Source organism: Cetorhinus maximus, chromosome 7 (assembly GCF_964194155.1).
Source record: "Cetorhinus maximus chromosome 7, sCetMax3.hap1.1, whole genome shotgun sequence".
In the NCBI taxonomy this organism is placed as follows: Eukaryota; Metazoa; Chordata; class Chondrichthyes; order Lamniformes; family Cetorhinidae; genus Cetorhinus; species Cetorhinus maximus.
The window spans coordinates 50,344,894-50,362,141 of record NC_135885.1 but is presented as its reverse complement, the minus strand read 5'-3'; the positions used below and the strand labels follow the sequence as shown (position 1 = coordinate 50,362,141).

Here is a 17,248-nt window from a genome sequence, read left to right as displayed (position 1 = left end):
AAACCTCACACTTTTTGTAATTATGGTTCAGTTATTCTATTTCTTTATCTTGGCTCCTTATCTCAATATTTCCTGTCAATGCTGATCTTGGTTCCGTCGGTTTCTGTCGCTCCTTCCTCTCCAGGCTAATTCTGATACTCTTTCAATTACTACTAGTGCTTCAATCGGATCCGGTCAGCTCCTGCTCCTCCTGGACTCTGACTTCCTCCGCCATCGTGCTTTATACCTTGCCCCTCCTACTTTGTATTCTCCTGCAGTTCTGTATTCTAACAAATGAAATTACAATATAATATGGTGTGGCGGCCTGTCTAATTAATGAAAATTATTTTTCTTGTAGAAAGATGCATATTGGCTATACGTATTGGTGAATTGTAGATTAAGACACTAATTTACTTTTACATTACTGTCGGTGTGGATGTTGGAAATGCGAAAGGAAAAGAGAAAATATTGGAAACATTTGGTCAAGAATTTGAGCCCCACTTCCAGTGTGATACCTCCACCAAGCCCATCTCCCCCTTTCAGTATTCTGAAGGACTCATTCCCTCTGTGAGACCATTTCTCAGTGACCCCCAACACTCCCTTTCCTATGGCAACTTTCCATGTAAGCGTGGGAGATGCAGTACCTTCCCTTTATCTCCTCCCTTCTCACCAGCCAAGGCCCCAAACACCCTTCCAAGTGATATTGATTTACTTGTACATTTAATTTGTATACTGTATTCACTGCTTACATTGGGGAGACTAAACCCAGACTGAGTGACCACTTTGTAGAATCCCTCTGTTCAGTCCACAAGCATGACCCTGAGCCTCCTGTTGCCCGTCATTTCGAGTTACTACCTTGTTCCCACTCTGACCTTCCTGTCCTTGACCCACTAAATACTGCAATTAAAAGCAAATATGGTCAGCAAGAACCAAAATAGTAGAAAAATAATGTAAAGAACATTGGAATGAAGATAATTGGCTGCCTTTGTTGTTATAACTCTTTGGCTAGAATCAGACACATTCCTTGAAGGTGTAATTATTTCTTGAGATAATTTCACTTGATAGATGCTTTTGCTATCTCATCTCATCAGTGCTTACTTTTTTTTTTCAGAAGCTTACCTTAGACAAAGATATTTTTGAAGATGAGTCTGCTGATGATTATGGAGGAGCGAAAGAAATCTCCCCACAGAAGACTAAAAAGAAGAAAAAATCTAAAACTGAGCAGGACATGAAACATGACAGCCCTAAAATAGAAAAAAGAGCTAAACCCAACAGGTCAAATAGTGAAGAACAGAGAGACAACTCAGCAGAAAATGTGAGAGAGACCGCTGAAGATGGTAAAGTAAAGAAAAGGAGTTCAACAGAATCTAAGAAACTGAAGAAAAAACATGTTGATTCACAGAGGTCTTTATTGGAACCAGTCACACAAGTTGACTTGCTACCTGAATCTCTAAGCCCTGGTGAAAGCAAAGAATGGAAAAATGTGAATTCTAATGATCCAACATTTGAGAAAACAGCTAAGGGATTAGCAAGACATGACATAATTGCAACACCAAAAAGATCTCTGGTTAGCTCAGATGAAGATGACCATGAGCTTAAGATAAAGAAAAAGAAAAAGAAGAGGGACAAAGTAGATAATTCCAAACAAGAGATGAAGTTACAGAAACAGAAGAAGAATCAGAAAGATGATTATTCAGAGAAGAAAAATATAAATAAGGAGAATAACAGTCATAACAAGAAACACAAAAGTCATGAGAAGCGAAAGGAGTATGTATCATCTGTAAAATCAGATGGAACTGAAATTAAGGTTCCAAAATTTCAGATGGAGGCCAAAGGCAGAAAGTCAGGAGATGGTGAAAACAGTGCCATTCCTAAACCTGATTCTGTGAAAAACTTAGCGATAAAATTGAGCAAAATACATAATGTGACTGACAGTTCCCCCCCTTCTGGAACTGAGAAGGTGGTTCAAGGTTCTGAATCTAGTGTAACAACTTCGGGACAACCACCCCAATTCGCTGAGCCGAGTATCTTTGACAAGTTAAGATTGGATTCTGAAGTTAAAGAAAATGTGAAGACAGACAAACCAAACTACTCTGCAACAAATACTGAGGAGAAACTGGAAGCAGTTAAAACCCCAAGCCAAGTAAGCATAAAGTTTTTGATTCAGTCAATGAATTGAGTAAATTATGCTAGCAGAAATAAGCCAAAGTTACACTAGCTCATTTTCTAATGTAGTGGAATGTCTGTCACTTGGGTTTCTTTTAAAGCTGTAGAGAGATTTAGACACTTAAAGTAATTAATACAGACCCAGAATGGTCCCATATTTACTTATTACTTTATGCTGAGCCAGCCATTCTCAGGTCTTGCAGCAAATAAGAAATTAAGATTTAGATGCAAAGGATTGGAGAATAGAAGGGTTCTTGTAACTAACAGTTTTCCTGTGATTCCTATTGGAAGTATAACGGAGGATATCTGGTGAGGACATGTCAATTTCAGGTATATACTTCTAAATTGTAAAATGGCATGGACCAGATGTTAAACATTTGGTGTATGGCCATTGAGTGTATTTAAGACCGAGATAGATAGGTTCTTGATTGGTAAGGGGATCAAAGGTTACAGGGAGAAGGCGGGAGAATGGGGTTGAGAAACTTATCAGCCATGATTGAATGGCGGAGCAGACTCAATGGGCCGAATGGCCTAATTTCTGCTCCTAGGTCTTATGGTCTTATTTCATAAACTGAACAAGAACATCTTATTCAAGTTGGACATGAATCAACTATCTTCCTAGTGTACCTCTCTCTCTGTTCAGGTATCATGCCCTAAGAGGGCATTGGTGAACATGGGCCTCCATGTTAATCTTGCTCTGGAGCCACGAATCATCATCATTGGCAGTGCACTCATCCAGTTTTCAAGGCTGTTTAGAAAGATCATTCTTTGTCTATCTCTAACTCTTTTTCTTAGTGTATGCACAACAATAATCCAAATTTAGTCAGCAGAGGGCGAGATTATCAAACTGAAATTATTGCTGTGACATTCTGAAGGAATCTTTTTTATTTATTTAAGCTTGGGATGTGTGTTGCTGGCAAGGCCAGCATTTATTATCTATCCCTAATATACCTTCGAAAGGTGGTAATGAGTTGCCGCCTTGAACCATTACAGACCTTATCCCCTAAGTACATCCATGGTGCTTCTATGCAAGGATTTCAAGGATTTTGCCCCAGCTACAGCGTAGGAATGGCAATATGGTTCTAAATCAAGTTGGTGTGTGACTTGGAGGGGAACTTCCCGAGGTGTGTTCCCAATACATTCTGTATTGCATATATCAAAAAAAAACTGTGTGCACTTCCTCTCAATTGCTTCCCATATAGATTTCTATTCAAACTTTCTATAAATGAAAATTACCTATGTAAATTTGTTGTTTTGTAAGTGATCCTCTCTTCTCCCTCTTTCCTCCACCACCCCACCCTCCACCTGCTTGGTGAAGGCAATGCAGTGCCACCACTGGTTGGATGGCATAATTACACTGACCAATATCCATAGGTATTTTCTCTTATAAATGGGGCTGCTAATCACATAATGTATGTCTTTAAAATGGGGATTAAGTTATGTCTGCATGCAAGTCCAATTATCTGCTGATTTCTTTACCTCCTGCATGTGATCTTGGTTCCAGGTATGTAAAACCACAAGTGATCAACTAGGCTTTCCTAATTAATGTAAAAGCACTCCTGTAAGCTTTTTATTCCTCATTATCAATTTTTATTCCTTATGCATGTTCTGGGAATACAGTTCTAAATTTTGAGTCAATAATTAAGGATACAGTGTAGGTTGTTCATGTTATCATGTACCTACTTAAATCATCAATCCCAAAAGGATATGTAAGGCCTGACTTTATGAACCTGATATACTTAAATAAATTAAATGAAAAACTTAGCAAATGGGTTTGCAACATAGTGTGATGAATAATTGACTAATGAAAATTATCACTTTTCATATTTTTCTTCATAGAGCATGTTGGTTATATGTTAGAAAAATTTTGGTTTGGGACATTAACGATACTACTGTTACCATGCTCATTTACAATAGTTGAGTAGCTTTATTATATGGAAGTATTTTTCCTGTATTGAATGCTAGGTGATGTGTCTAGCTAAAAGTTCCCGTTTCAGTCACCTTTTAAACAAAGAGTAGGTCGTTGTAAATCTTTTTCTACACGTCTACCTCCGTGGCCTTATTCTCTCATGATTCTTCTCCTACTTGTCACAATGCAGACAATTCATTTCCTTCAGTGGTTCTCCCTCCTGTGTTTACATAGTCATCCCCATTATGTGCAATGTCTCTTTCTCCACATTTATGATAATCCTAAACAACATCAATATCTATATTTTTATGTCCACCATTAACTCTGTTGCTGTCTGTCCAACAGTTAAGGTTTGGGCAAGCTCGTATTTTCTTCTGATGAAGAGTCATAACAGACTTGAAACGTTGACTCTGTCTTCCTTTCCACAGATGCTGTCAGACCTGCTGAGTTTTTCCAGCTATTTTTGTTTTTGTTTCAGATTTCCAGCACCTGCGGTATTTTGCTTTTATCATATTTCCTTCTACTCAGTTGGTAAAATTAGCCAGCCTTCCTCAGCTTCTACCAGCACTTAGACCAGCTGTTCCATCCGCCTAATGAGCCCTGAGGTGTGTTTTCATCCATACCAGTGACCAATGCTACTCTGAAATGTCATATACTTTTGCCTTTCCCTCGGCCGCCATTGTTGGATTTATAATGCATACCATCATTACCCAAAGGATCAATTTCTCCAATATCCTTAATTTCTCTTGCTACCACCTTCTACAAACTTCAACTAATTTAGAGTGCGATCAGAATTCATGTTCTGTCATGATATTGGAACGTGTCCTTACCACCCATTAGCTTTCCACAGGTTTAGTTAACAAAAAAAAATTGCTTAGATTATTAAATGAAGATTTGTTTACACCTCTCACTGTGTCTCTATCGATGGTCAGACTGAGGTGATGAAGCAGACTGTGCCAACAGTTATCCTCCCCTCCCATTGGGGAAACATCTGACTTTGGATTGATATCTTTGCTGAGACAGAAACTTGCAACATAAAAGATTGTGGACCTGTCTGCAATGCAATTTGTTGTGTTACTACCTACTGCCCATTGAGAACAGGCATATATTAGCAGAATATAATGGCCTATTTCTAATGATGGTTTCTAAGTGCAAGTCAAAATTAATGGAAATAATTTTTAGGCGTATCTGGAGCAGCTATTGTGGAATGTGGATGGGGTTTGTTATTTGAAGCAAATATTTTCTAACCTTTTCTATTTATGATGCGTGGCTGCCATCTCATGACTTCAGTCTAAATTTGTCTTTAGCGCAACAAAACAAGATGAAACCACCAGAGGACGGAAATATATTACAGAGTGAAGATTTTACAGAAAGCGGAAAAAAGAATATAAAATTTGATTTTGAGTAAAAATGTTCAATTTGTAAATATATTGTCTAATGTGGTAAAATTACCCTGTTGAATACATTTTTGCATGAGCTGCTCTCTAATTTTTGGGAGATTATGAACAGCTGATTATAGAATGAGTATTCAAAAAAACAAAATGCCCCCTTGAATCATGTTTCAGAATCTTAATTTACTAGCCCTTTCATGAATATGGTGGCAAATTTCCAGTTTTCTAAAGCCTTGAAATAAATATCCAATCTCTCACTTAAAGCTGAAACTAAAAACAAACTCAATTGTTCCATACATTATGTATTTTCAACCTAAATGTAAATAACATTTATAGCCAGGTATTTATTTTTCTAGTCTGTTTCCCGAGAGAAGTTTGGAAAGAAAGGTGAAGCACCCAGAGAAGTGTCTGATAAGTTGGATATGGACAAAGGGCGAAAGGAACAAAGTGTGGACCGCAGTAAGTACTTGTAAAGAATGTGCCTTTTGCCAATGGTCTCCACATGCACTATAAGGTGGTACACACTAGAATGTCATTTTGCTATGCCTTCAGATGACAGTCATAAGTTTTCATGTCAAATATGTCAGTTTTAAAACTTAAAAAATATTCATGCTAGCATATTAAAGGAGAACTCCATTTGTAAAAGACTGCCTGACATATATATGAAATAATGTGGATTCATGTGTGAATATTTTACTTTTTAAATAGTTAATGGAAATAGTTGTAGTAATGGAAGTAGAATTTCACAGTAGATCACGTGAAAATATGGTAAAAAATAATTGGCTTTTCTAACACTCGTTAAATAGAATGTTAAAACAAACATAAAAGAAAATAGATAGGTGGGAGGAAACTGTGACAACTGGGATAGGAGGAGTGTGTGAATTATCAAGCCCCACTACTCCGCAGGCTGTACCATTAATTTAAATGTTTAATTTTCTCAGTGAAATGGCCAATTGTTTGCCTATAGAAACTAGGAGCAGGAGTAGGCCATTTGGCCCTTCGAGCCTGCTCCACCATTCAATATGATCACAGCTGATCCTCTATCTCAATGCCATACTCCCGCTTTCTCTCCATACCCCTTGATGCCCCTAATATCCAAAAAATGATCAATTTCTTTCTTGAATATACTCAGTGACCTGGTCTCCTCAACCTTTTGTGGTAGAGAATTCCACAGGTTGACCACCTTCTGAGTGAAGAAGTTTCTCCCCATCTCAGTCCTAAATGGCCTGCCCCGTATCCTGAAACTGTGGCCCCTGGCTCTAGACTCCTCAACCAGGGGAAACATCCTCCCTGCATCCAGTCTTTCTGGCTCTGTTAAAATTTTATACGTTTCAATCAGATCCCCTCTCATTCTTCTAAACTCTGGTGGATATAGGCCCAGTTGAACCAATCCCTCCTCAAATGATAGTCCTGCCATCCCCGGTATCAGCCTAGTGAGCCTTTGCTGCACTCCCTCTGGCAAGTATATCCTTTCTTAGGTAGGGAAAGCAAAACTGCATGCAATGCTCCAGGTGTGGCCTCATCAAGGCCCTGTATAACTGCAGTAAGGCACCCTTACTTCTGAACTCAAATCCTCTTGCAATGAAGGCCAAAATACCATTTGCCTTCCTAATTGCTTGCTGCACCTGCCTATTTACTTTCATTGACTGGTGTACAAGGACACCCAGATCCCTTTATACATCCACATTTCCCAATATATCACCATTTAAGTAATACTCTGCCTTTGTTTTTCACACCAAAGCATATAACTCCACATTTATCCCTGTTGTACTGCATCTGCCATGTGTTTGCCCCTACACACAGCTTGCCTAAAGCACTGATCCCTGTGGTACACCACTAGTCACTGCCTGCCACCCGGAAAAAGACCCATTTATTCCCACTCCCTGTTTCCGGCCTGTCAACTAATTCTCATTCCGTGCCAGTATATTATCCCCAATCCCTAGTTCTTTAATTTTGTCCACTAGGCTCTTGTGTGGGACCTTATCAAAAGCCTTCTTGAAATCCAAATACACCACATCCACTGGTTCCCCCTTATCTATTCTACTAGTTACCTCCTCAGAAAAACTGCAGTAGATTAGTTAAGCATGATTTCCTTTTTTAAAAACCCATGCTGACTTTGTCTAATCCCGTTAATGCTTTCCAAGTGTCCTGTTACCACATCTTCTTATAATAGACTCTAGCATTTTCCCCACAGCTGATGTTAGGCTAACTGGTTTATAATTCTGTTTTTTCTCTCCCTTTTTTAAACAGTGCCACCCCAGAGTCTATAGAATTTTGGATGATGACCACCAATGCATCCAATATTTCCAGGGCCACTTCCTTTAGTACTCTGGGATGTAGATTATCAGGCGCTGGGGATTTTTCAGCCTTTAACCCTATTAATTTCTCTAGCACCATTTTTTTTACCAATACTGATTTTCTTCAATTCCTTTCTCTCACTAGACCCTTGGTTCCCTAACATTTCTGGGAAATTATTTGTATCCTCTTTTGTGAAGACAGAACCGAAATATGTGTTCAATGCTTCTAGTACCCAGAAGAAAAGAGTCTGACCAGCCTTCTTTCAAAAAAACTCAAATGATTTATCTATTATACAATGAAACTTCTTTTAAACAAGCTTCAAAAACTGGTTAACACAATTGTAATCGGGAAGTATAACGATCTACCTCTTAAAGAATTCCTGCAGCACACATACAGATACACTCACACAAAGGACAAACCGAGTTTCTCTGCAGAAATGGGCTTTAGAGAATAGGTGTAAAAAGAAAATAAAGGAGAAAGTCCACAGGGTCTCGATGTTGTCGACCTGGAGTTCTCATGTGTGAAGGCAGGCCACTGGTACCGGTGGAAGTTCTCACCAACTGGTGCCGGCTTTGCAGGTCCAAATGCAGACTGGTTATACTCAAATGAGGGTCCTCTGGCTACAGTTTGCTAGCCACACAATTTTAGGCAAGGTAGAGAGAGGAAGCCAGCTAGGGTAGCCTTCCTTCCTCCGCTTGTTCCCCAACAAGGCTGAAAGCAACACCACAGGTTCAAACTTAAGGTTTGCCTCTGCAATGTGATTGCCTTTTTGTCTTCCAGTTTTTCATTAAAGGGCTTTGCAGAACTTGAGTATTGCTGAAAAAAGAGACATGTCTAACCTTTTCATCCTGCAATCATCAGGACGCTCTCAAGAATACCAATTTAAGGGGAAAACAGAAATTTTAATGTATGTGAAGAGTGCTGATTGGTTGGAAGGAGAATGCACCACTGATGGTGACTGACAGTCAACTGCCAAGCATTGTTTGAAATTTAAACCAAGCAGCTTGACCCTGATTGGTCAAGGCATTGCCCTGAGGAATGAGCCAGAGAATGGCTGCTGTCACTTATTTTGTTTAACCGAAACAGCCGCAATGTATGTACGTGTTCTTTCTGTCTGCAAAGAACAGGGTCCTGTGTATTAATATATGTAGCTTCCAGCACATGCAGATGCACCACACTGAGCCCAACTGATCATCTGAAATTGGTTGTCAGCGTAATTCTTAGCACTTTGAGGATTATTTAGCAAATGTTGTTCAATCGTGGAATCACATCTAATGTTGGACGCTGTTTTAAGTTTTTCAAGCATGGGCTGGTTCCAAAGGTCTGCACCCTGCCCATTGCGAATGGCAGCTGGAACATGCAGTTTGATATGATCCACCAGACTTTGGGATGTACGTACCTAGCGTCACACTGGCACTGAAATTCATATAGCACATAACTCATTTATGTGATAGGCAGAAGATCTTTTTGGCTTGACGGCAGCACCCTGTTAGTGGCAAACACCACTCGTGTTGCTACTGCATAGCAGTAGTGTGAAACAGCCAGCTTCACCTGTTGCTCAAATTTTTGATTACCTTGCCCTTCCAGGGCAATCTGAGGTAGACTGGGCAATTTTCAGGGGGAAAGTGACGGCTATTCAACAGGACCGGATAGCCTTGCTCGAAAGTAAGCTGAAAAATGTTTGCTGGGCTTGTTTAAGAGCGATGAGCTACCACATGATATATGACAGGGTTCATTCTCACGGTTAGCTATGTATGGGCTGCCCAGGGTACACAAGTGATGCCCCTTCTTATCTATGACTGGTTATGCACAACATGAATTGGCCAAATGGTTGGAGGAATTGTTACAATCAGTTTTGACCAAGTTTTCCCCACACATAGTGAAGGACTGCATCACATTTACGAAGGCCATACAGGACTTGCATATTGATAGCAATGCTGTGTCCATGTGCTCATTTGACATTGCTAGCCTATTCACCAATGTTCCACTTAAGGAAGCCATAGATATTTGGGCTGCAGCACCATATCATAGCGATCTAGACCCCGTCACCACTGTGAATCAGTATTCATAGAACTTGTGAACTTGGCAACTTCCGCAGTTGAGTTTGGTTTGAATGATGCCCAAATAGATGGTGTTGCTACGGGGTCCTCTCTAGGCCCAGTTCTCTCAAACATCTTTGTTGGGTTCCATGAGAATCATGTCTTCGATTGAATGAACCTACCCCTCGTATATTTCCGATATGTGGCTGATACGTTTGCTATATTTAAATCTGCAGTTGCATGTAACAATTCCCATCCATGCCTTAATGGGCTCCATCCTACACTCAAATTCACCCAAGAAATGGAGCATTTCAATGAACTCCCCTTCCTTGACATACTAGTTGAGAAATCTGCCAGGGGATTGTCAACTCCAAGCCTACTTTCACTAGTCATTATACGGGTTGGGATTCCTGCAGTTCCACATGCTATAAGATCGGTCTTATCGGCAACCTTGTAAGTATGGCCCGAACCATTTGCTCACCATGCAAGCTTGATGCTGAAATAGGAAGCATCAAAGGCATCCTGCAGGATAATGGTTACCCTGATCAGATCATTTTGCGCTGTATATCATGCAAACTCATGAATGGGCTGAAGGCCGTCACTTTTGGCCCTGAAAAGTGCCAGATGACTGTGGAAGGGCAAGGTATCTCAAAAATTTGAGCAACAGGAGAAGCTAGCTGTTTCACGCTGCGACTATGCAGTAGCAACACGAGTGATTTTCACCATTAGCAGGATGCTGCTGTCAAGCCAAAAAGATGTTCTGCCTATCACACAAATGAGTAATGTGGTATATGAATTTCAGTGCCAGTGTGATGCTAGGTATGTACATCCCAAAGTCTGGCAGATCGTATCAAACAGCAGGTCACACACAATCACAATGCAGAAGAGGCCCTTCGGCCCATTGAGTCTGCACCGACACGTGAGGAATACCTGACCTACCTACCTAATCCCATTTACCAGCACTTGGCCCATAGCCTTGAATGTTATGACGTGCCAAGTGCTCATCCAGGTACTTTTTTAAAGGATGTGAGGCAACCCGCCTCCACCACCCTCCCAGGCAGTGTATTCCAGACCGTCACCACCCTCTGGGTAAAAAAGTTTTTCCTCTCATTTCCCCCCCCTAAACCTCCTGCCCCTCACCTTGAATTTATGCCACCTTGTGACTGACCCTTCAACTAAGGGGAACAGCTGCTCCCTATCCACCCTGTCCATGCCCCTCATAATCTTGTACACCTCGATCAGGTCGCCCCTCAGTCTTCTCTGCTCCAACGAAAACAACCCAAGTCTATCCAACCTCTCTTCATAACTGAAATATTTCATCCCAGGCAAATTCCTGGTGAATCTCCTCTGCACCTCCTCCAGTGCAATCACATCCTTCCTATAATGTGGCGTCCAGAACTGCACACAGTACTCCAGCTGTGGCCTCACCAAGGTTCTATACAACTCCAACATGACCTCCCTACTTTTGTAATCTATGCCTTGATTGATAATATATCTTTTTCACCACCCCACTAACATGCCCCACTGCCTTCAGAGATCTATGAACACACACACCAAGGTCCCTTTGTTCCTCAGAACTTCCTAGTGCCATGCCGTTCATTGAATACTTCCTTGTCAAATTACTCCTTCCAAAGTGTATCACCTCACACTTTTCAGGGTTAAAATCCATCTGCCACTTATCTGCCTATTTGACCATCCTGTCTATATCTTCCTGTAGCCCAAGACACTCAACCTCACTGTTAACCACCCGCCCAATCTTTGTGTCATCCGCAAACTTACTAATCCTACCCCCCACATAGTCATTTATGTCGTTTATATAAATGACAAATAATAGGGGACCGAGCACAGATCCCTGTGGTACGCCACTGGACACTGGCATCCAGTCACTAACGCATCCTTCTGTCGTCACCCTCTGCCTCCTACAACTAAGCCAATTTTGAATCCACCTTATCAAATGACCCTGTATCCCATGTGCCTTTGCCTTCTTTATAAGTCTCCCAGCCACTGTTTACAATGGGTAGGGTACAGACCGTACCCAACCAGACCATGCTTGCAAAACTCAAAACACAGTGTCCAACATTAAATGTGATTCTGCAATTGGACAACATTTGCTGAATAAACCTTAATGTGCTAAGAATTCTGCTGACAACAAATTTAAGATTGTCAGTTGGGCTCAGTGTGGCTCATCTGCGTATACTGGAAGCTACATAAATTAATGCACAGGGCTCTGTTCTTTGCAGACAGAAAGAACATGTACGTATATAGCAGCTGTTTCAGCTAAACAAAATAGGTGACAGCCATTTGCTGACTCATTCCTCAGGGCAATGTCTTGACCAATCAGGGTCAAGCAGTCTAAGTTTCAAACAATGTGTGGCAGTTAACTGTCAGTCACCATCAATGGTGCATTCTCCATGCCAATGCCACTCTCTACACATAGTGTAAATTGGTGTTTACCCCTTATATTGATATTCTTGTGAGTGTCCTGATGAGTGCAAAACGAAAAGCTTAGACATGTCTCTTTTTTTCAGCAATACTCAAGTTCAGCACTACCTAACAACGACGACTAAGAAGCATTACAAGCCAGGGCTACCTAGTAATACAAAAGAAAAATACTGTGGATCTGAAATAAAACCAGAAAACGCTAGAAGCAGTTAAGGCAGCATCTGTGGAGAAAAACAGAGTTAACGTTTCAGGTTGATATTTCATTAGATCCATCAGACACTCAAGTCTTTGTGATCGCAGTCCTCCAGGAATCCGTCCACAAATGATTGAGAGCTGTATCCCAATTTGCTTTTCTTTGGGTTGGGGGATGGAGTTTTGAAGGTGGGAGCAATCAAGTGCTCAGCACCTTTTAAGGGAGCTTCCCTCAGACTGTACTGTAAGCTCTAAACATAGACACCTGCAAGAAATTATCACCCCATTACCTCCTGGCAGTTTCCCAGATTCTCTGCATTGAGGTGCATCACGGACAATCTGCATGTTTAATGAATGCTTCAAGGCTTGTCTTTGCTGTTGACGTTGCAGAGATCTCTGGTGGGTGGTTGGAGCTATCTGGAGCCAAAAGAGAAAAAAATTATGACCGTGGTGACCTCCATCTCTACTGATAACACCCAGTGTGACGTAGACTGCGGCTTCAGGCCTTTTTGTAATTTCACAGTTGGCCATTTGCTCTTCCATGTGAAGTGCATTTTCTGCATGTGCTGATCCCCTGGCAGGCCCTGGTATGACCTTGGTGCTTTGTATGTTCTGTTGGAGGAGGGCTAATAGTGAATGAATTGTGGTGATCTCCCAGGTTGCTTTACTTCCTGGATTTTCGGCCCTTGTTTCTCTTCCTCCTCCATTTTAGAAAGTTGAATGTGGAATGTTTATTGGGCAGCTCATTGTCCTTTTAAACATGGTGAACAGGCTAAAGGTCTGAAAATTTTCAAGTTCAGAGATTCACAGGATTCTGTTGTGAAAACTGCGATGTCAAAAAGAAATTGATCCAAAAAAATGTTACAAAGAGGAGCTGCATGGTTTAGAAACTGCCTGCAGTCTGAATCATCATAACACTGGTCTAACTTTGCTGCACGTCTAACTGCATGTAGATTTCTTGGGGTAACTACAGCCACGAGAGAAGCAACACATTTGCACGAAATTACATGAACTTCCTTTTTTGTATGGAAGGACTCAGCTAAATTAATGACTGACTTGAGTTGGGGCATAGTGAAAAAACTGGCATACATCACTTGTGCGCAAATTTCCTTTGTTATTTTTGGCACTGAAAATATATATGCTATTTGATGCAAGTTTCTAAGAAAATCTGGGCCATCTAAAGCAGTGAAGCTAGAGTGTGGAGGCATTTGAAAGCTGAGGAGGCATACAGTATTAAAGATCAATAAAGCTAAAATGAAGCATGACAATGCTGCTACTTGTACCTTCCATGTTATCATGTTAACTGTGGCCCAAGGAAACTTTACAATGAGGCCCTATTTGCTCATTAATTCTGCTTTGTGTCATTTCTGTGACCTTCACATGGCAGACATAATGACCTTGTTGCTACATTTTGTTTCACTGGGGTGAAGGTGAATGTGTTTTGTAGTCCAGTAAGTATTTTGAAACTTTTTCGTATTATGAATTCTTGGAAACTGATTTGTTATTATTTTGCTCACTTATTTTTCTCGGGTCTAACAAACACACAAAAAATGGCATGAGTACTCCCTGAAATGCACATTCAATCTTTTACCGAAAGGAATACGCTGCCTGTCTTTCATTTGTGCAATATTTGTGCCTCTTGGGTTGGAAGGCTGTTAGTTTATGTCCGTCTCAAATGGAGGGAGAGATATGAGCAGAAGTAGGCTGTTTGGCCCATCGAGCCTGCTCTGTGTTTAAATAAGGTCATGGCTGGTTTGATTGTGGCCTTAACTATATACTCTTGCCTGCTTCCATAACCCTTGACTCCCTTGTAGATCAAAATCTGTCCAACTCAGCATTGAATATATTCATTGACCCAGCCTCCATTGCTCTCTGTGAAAGGGAATTCCAAAGACTAATGACACTCTAGGAGAAAATATTCCTCCTCATTTCCATCTTATTTTTTTTAAACCAAACCCCCACGAGGCATCTACCCTCTCAAGCCTCTTAAGAATCTTACGATTGCATAAGATCACCTCATTCTCCTAAACTCGTGAGTATAGGCCCAGCCTCCTCAACCTTTCCTTATAAGACAATCCCTTCATCCCAGGAATCAGCTTGGTGTACCTTTGAACTGCTTCCAATGCAAGTATATCCCTCTTTCAGGAGACTGAAATTGTACATAGTACTGTGTGATCTCGCTAATGTGCTATACAGCTGTAGGCCTATGGTCTTTTGTGGACTATGGCTAATTACTTATAAACAAGATTACTGCAGCAGCATTATTCTAGGTTTGATTCCTTGTTGGTTTGTTTACTTGGGTGGACATGGTGATAATGAGCCTTAGTTATGGGTGTCTTGATTCCATTGTTATGTATTCTTTCAGATACATTGTCTGCTTTTGTTTATCAATGCAGGTGGTCATTGCTGTTAATGTGCATCCCACAATCCAAATATGGCTTTAGCATTGTTGCTGTTTTAATTCAAAAGGTGTTGTTAACATGGATTTTATAGTATTGTGGCATTTAAGATTTGAAAAATAATCTTTATTTAATTTGGATGTGTTTCTGTTTAATTTGGAGCAACATCTAAATTTTGTTTAGTATGCCTACAATATTGAGAACTCCAGTTTTATTGATTGATCTAAGTAACCACATGTCAATCATATTCCCATAAGGCAGCCATTTTTCTTTATTTCTAGTTTTCTATTTCATTTTTTTTAGCATTCTTTCCTTTGTTTGCATTGGAAAAATGGTTATTTTGGTGTGGTAGACCCAAGCAACCCCTCTATTTGGGATAAAACGAGGAATGTAGAATTCGAGGCAGGGACAAGCAGACTGAGACAGATTTATTTTTTGGTAAGCAATTATGCACTTAATAGTTTAAGATAGTCGTATGTGGACTGGCATATAATTCCAGCCATCTTGGAGCATTGCCAGTAACAATTTGCAAAGTGCACAGGTCACCAGATTGGTGAAGCACACCAACTAACTAACTGAACATTGTGGGATATAGTTTAAATTTGTCTACAAGGGTATTTGTTGTCACAGTGAGTCCATAGGTGAATATTTGAGGTGTACTACCCCTATCCAGTTCAAATGCACTTGAGAAGTGCCTTACCACAACATGGCTAGCTGAGTCCTGGCTAACAGTCTTTGGAGGTAATGTGGTAATTGTACCATTGTGTTAATAAGGGAAAGTCAAAGGAACAAGGGAAGATTTTCACAGCTGTTGTTATAATTGAGAGAACACCATCAACAAAGATTGACCAGGTCTGGGGCTCTTTGCCTTGAAAAAGAATAAACCATGAGGAGACCATAGGGATCTTTAAAAATATGAAGGGTTTCAATAGGCTGGATCTGGAGGATCTCTTCCAACTAGTTGAGGCCAGAGTGCATAAATTAATAGCTAACAGCCATTAACAATTCAAAAAAGAAATGAGAAATGTCTTTACAGAGTAGTGAGACTGTGGTACTTGCCACAAACAGATGGCGTTTACATTTAAGAGGAGCCTTGATGATTACATGAGCAAGGGGATAGAGGGATCCAAAGGGCATGGTGGAAAGAGGGAATTAGAGTGGGAGTAGGCTCTTGTGGAAAAGAAACACCAGTATAGACTAGTTAGACCTTCGATGTAATGTGTTATAAAGTTGCCTTTATCGGGTGTCTTGATGTCCAATTTTTCTTTTGTTCATTCAGGGGATGTGGGCTTCACTGGCTAGGCCAGCATTTATTGCCCATCCCTAATTACCTTTGAGAAGGTGGTGGTGAGCTGCCACCTTGAACCACTGCAGTCCATGTGATGTAGGTACATCCACAGTGCTGTTAGGGAGGGTGTTCCAGGATTTCGACCCAGCGACATGAAGGAACGGCAGTTCATTTCCAAGTCAGGATGGTGGTTGACTTGGAGGGAAAGGAGCTTCTAGGTGGTAGTATCCCCATCTATCTGCTGCCCTCATCCTTCTAAATGGTAATGGTTGTGGGTTTGGAAGGTGCTGTCTAAGGAGCCTTGGTGAATTCCTGCAGTGCATCTTATAGATGGTACACATTCCTGCTACTGTGCGTCGGTGGTGGAGGGAGTGTATGTTTGTCGATGGTTGCCAATCAAGTGGGCTGCCTTGTGCTGGATGGTGTCCAGCTTCTTCAGTGTTGTGGGAGCTGCACTCATCCAGTCAAATGGAGGGTATTGCATCACACTCCTGACTTGTGCCTTGTAGATGGTGGACAGTATTTGGGGAGTCAGGAGGTGAGTTACACTCTGCAGGGTTCCTAGCCTCTGACCTGCTCTTGTAGCCACAGTATTTATATAGCTAGTTCAGTTTCTGGTCAATGGTAACCCCCAGGATGTTGTTAGTGTGGGATTCAGTGATGGTAATATTATTGATCGTCAAAGGGTTTTGGTTAGATTCTCTCTTGTTGGAGGTGGTCATTGCCTGGCACTTGTGTGGCTCGAATGTTACTTGCCACTTGCCAGCTCAAGCCTGGATATTGTCCAGGTCTTTTTGCATTTGGACATGGACTGCTTCAGTATCTGGGGAGTCGTGAATGGTGCTGAGCATTTTGCAATCATCAGCGAATATCCCCGCATAGCGTGATAGATGCCAGTATTGTAACAGTACTGTAACAGCTTGGCTAGGCGCGTGGCAAGTTCTGGAGCACCAGTCTCTGTACTATTGCTGGAATATTGCCAGGGAATATGATGGATAGAACAAATTAGAGCAGGTTGCCTCTCCATCTGAACAAGAAGCGGGGGGACTATGTTACAGTTCATTCTGCTTGATAGATTCATGGTAGTTTGCAGCTGAGTATCGCCTAGCTTAGTGTGTGATAAGCAAGCCTAAACCTGGGTGTGC

The 17,248-nt window shown here is 41.0% G+C and overlaps 1 protein-coding gene across 1 annotated transcript in view; it reads left to right on the top strand.

Moving 5' to 3' along the window:
* mphosph8 (M-phase phosphoprotein 8) overlaps positions 1-17,248 on the top strand; it is a 67,822-nt gene that overhangs the window by 17,145 nt on the left and 33,429 nt on the right. The window contains exons 3-4 of the mRNA XM_078545471.1: positions 1,091-2,122; positions 5,802-5,904. Of these exons, the coding sequence (XP_078401597.1) occupies positions 1,091-2,122; positions 5,802-5,904 (1,135 nt within the window). The remainder of the gene's footprint in view (positions 1-1,090; positions 2,123-5,801; positions 5,905-17,248) is intronic.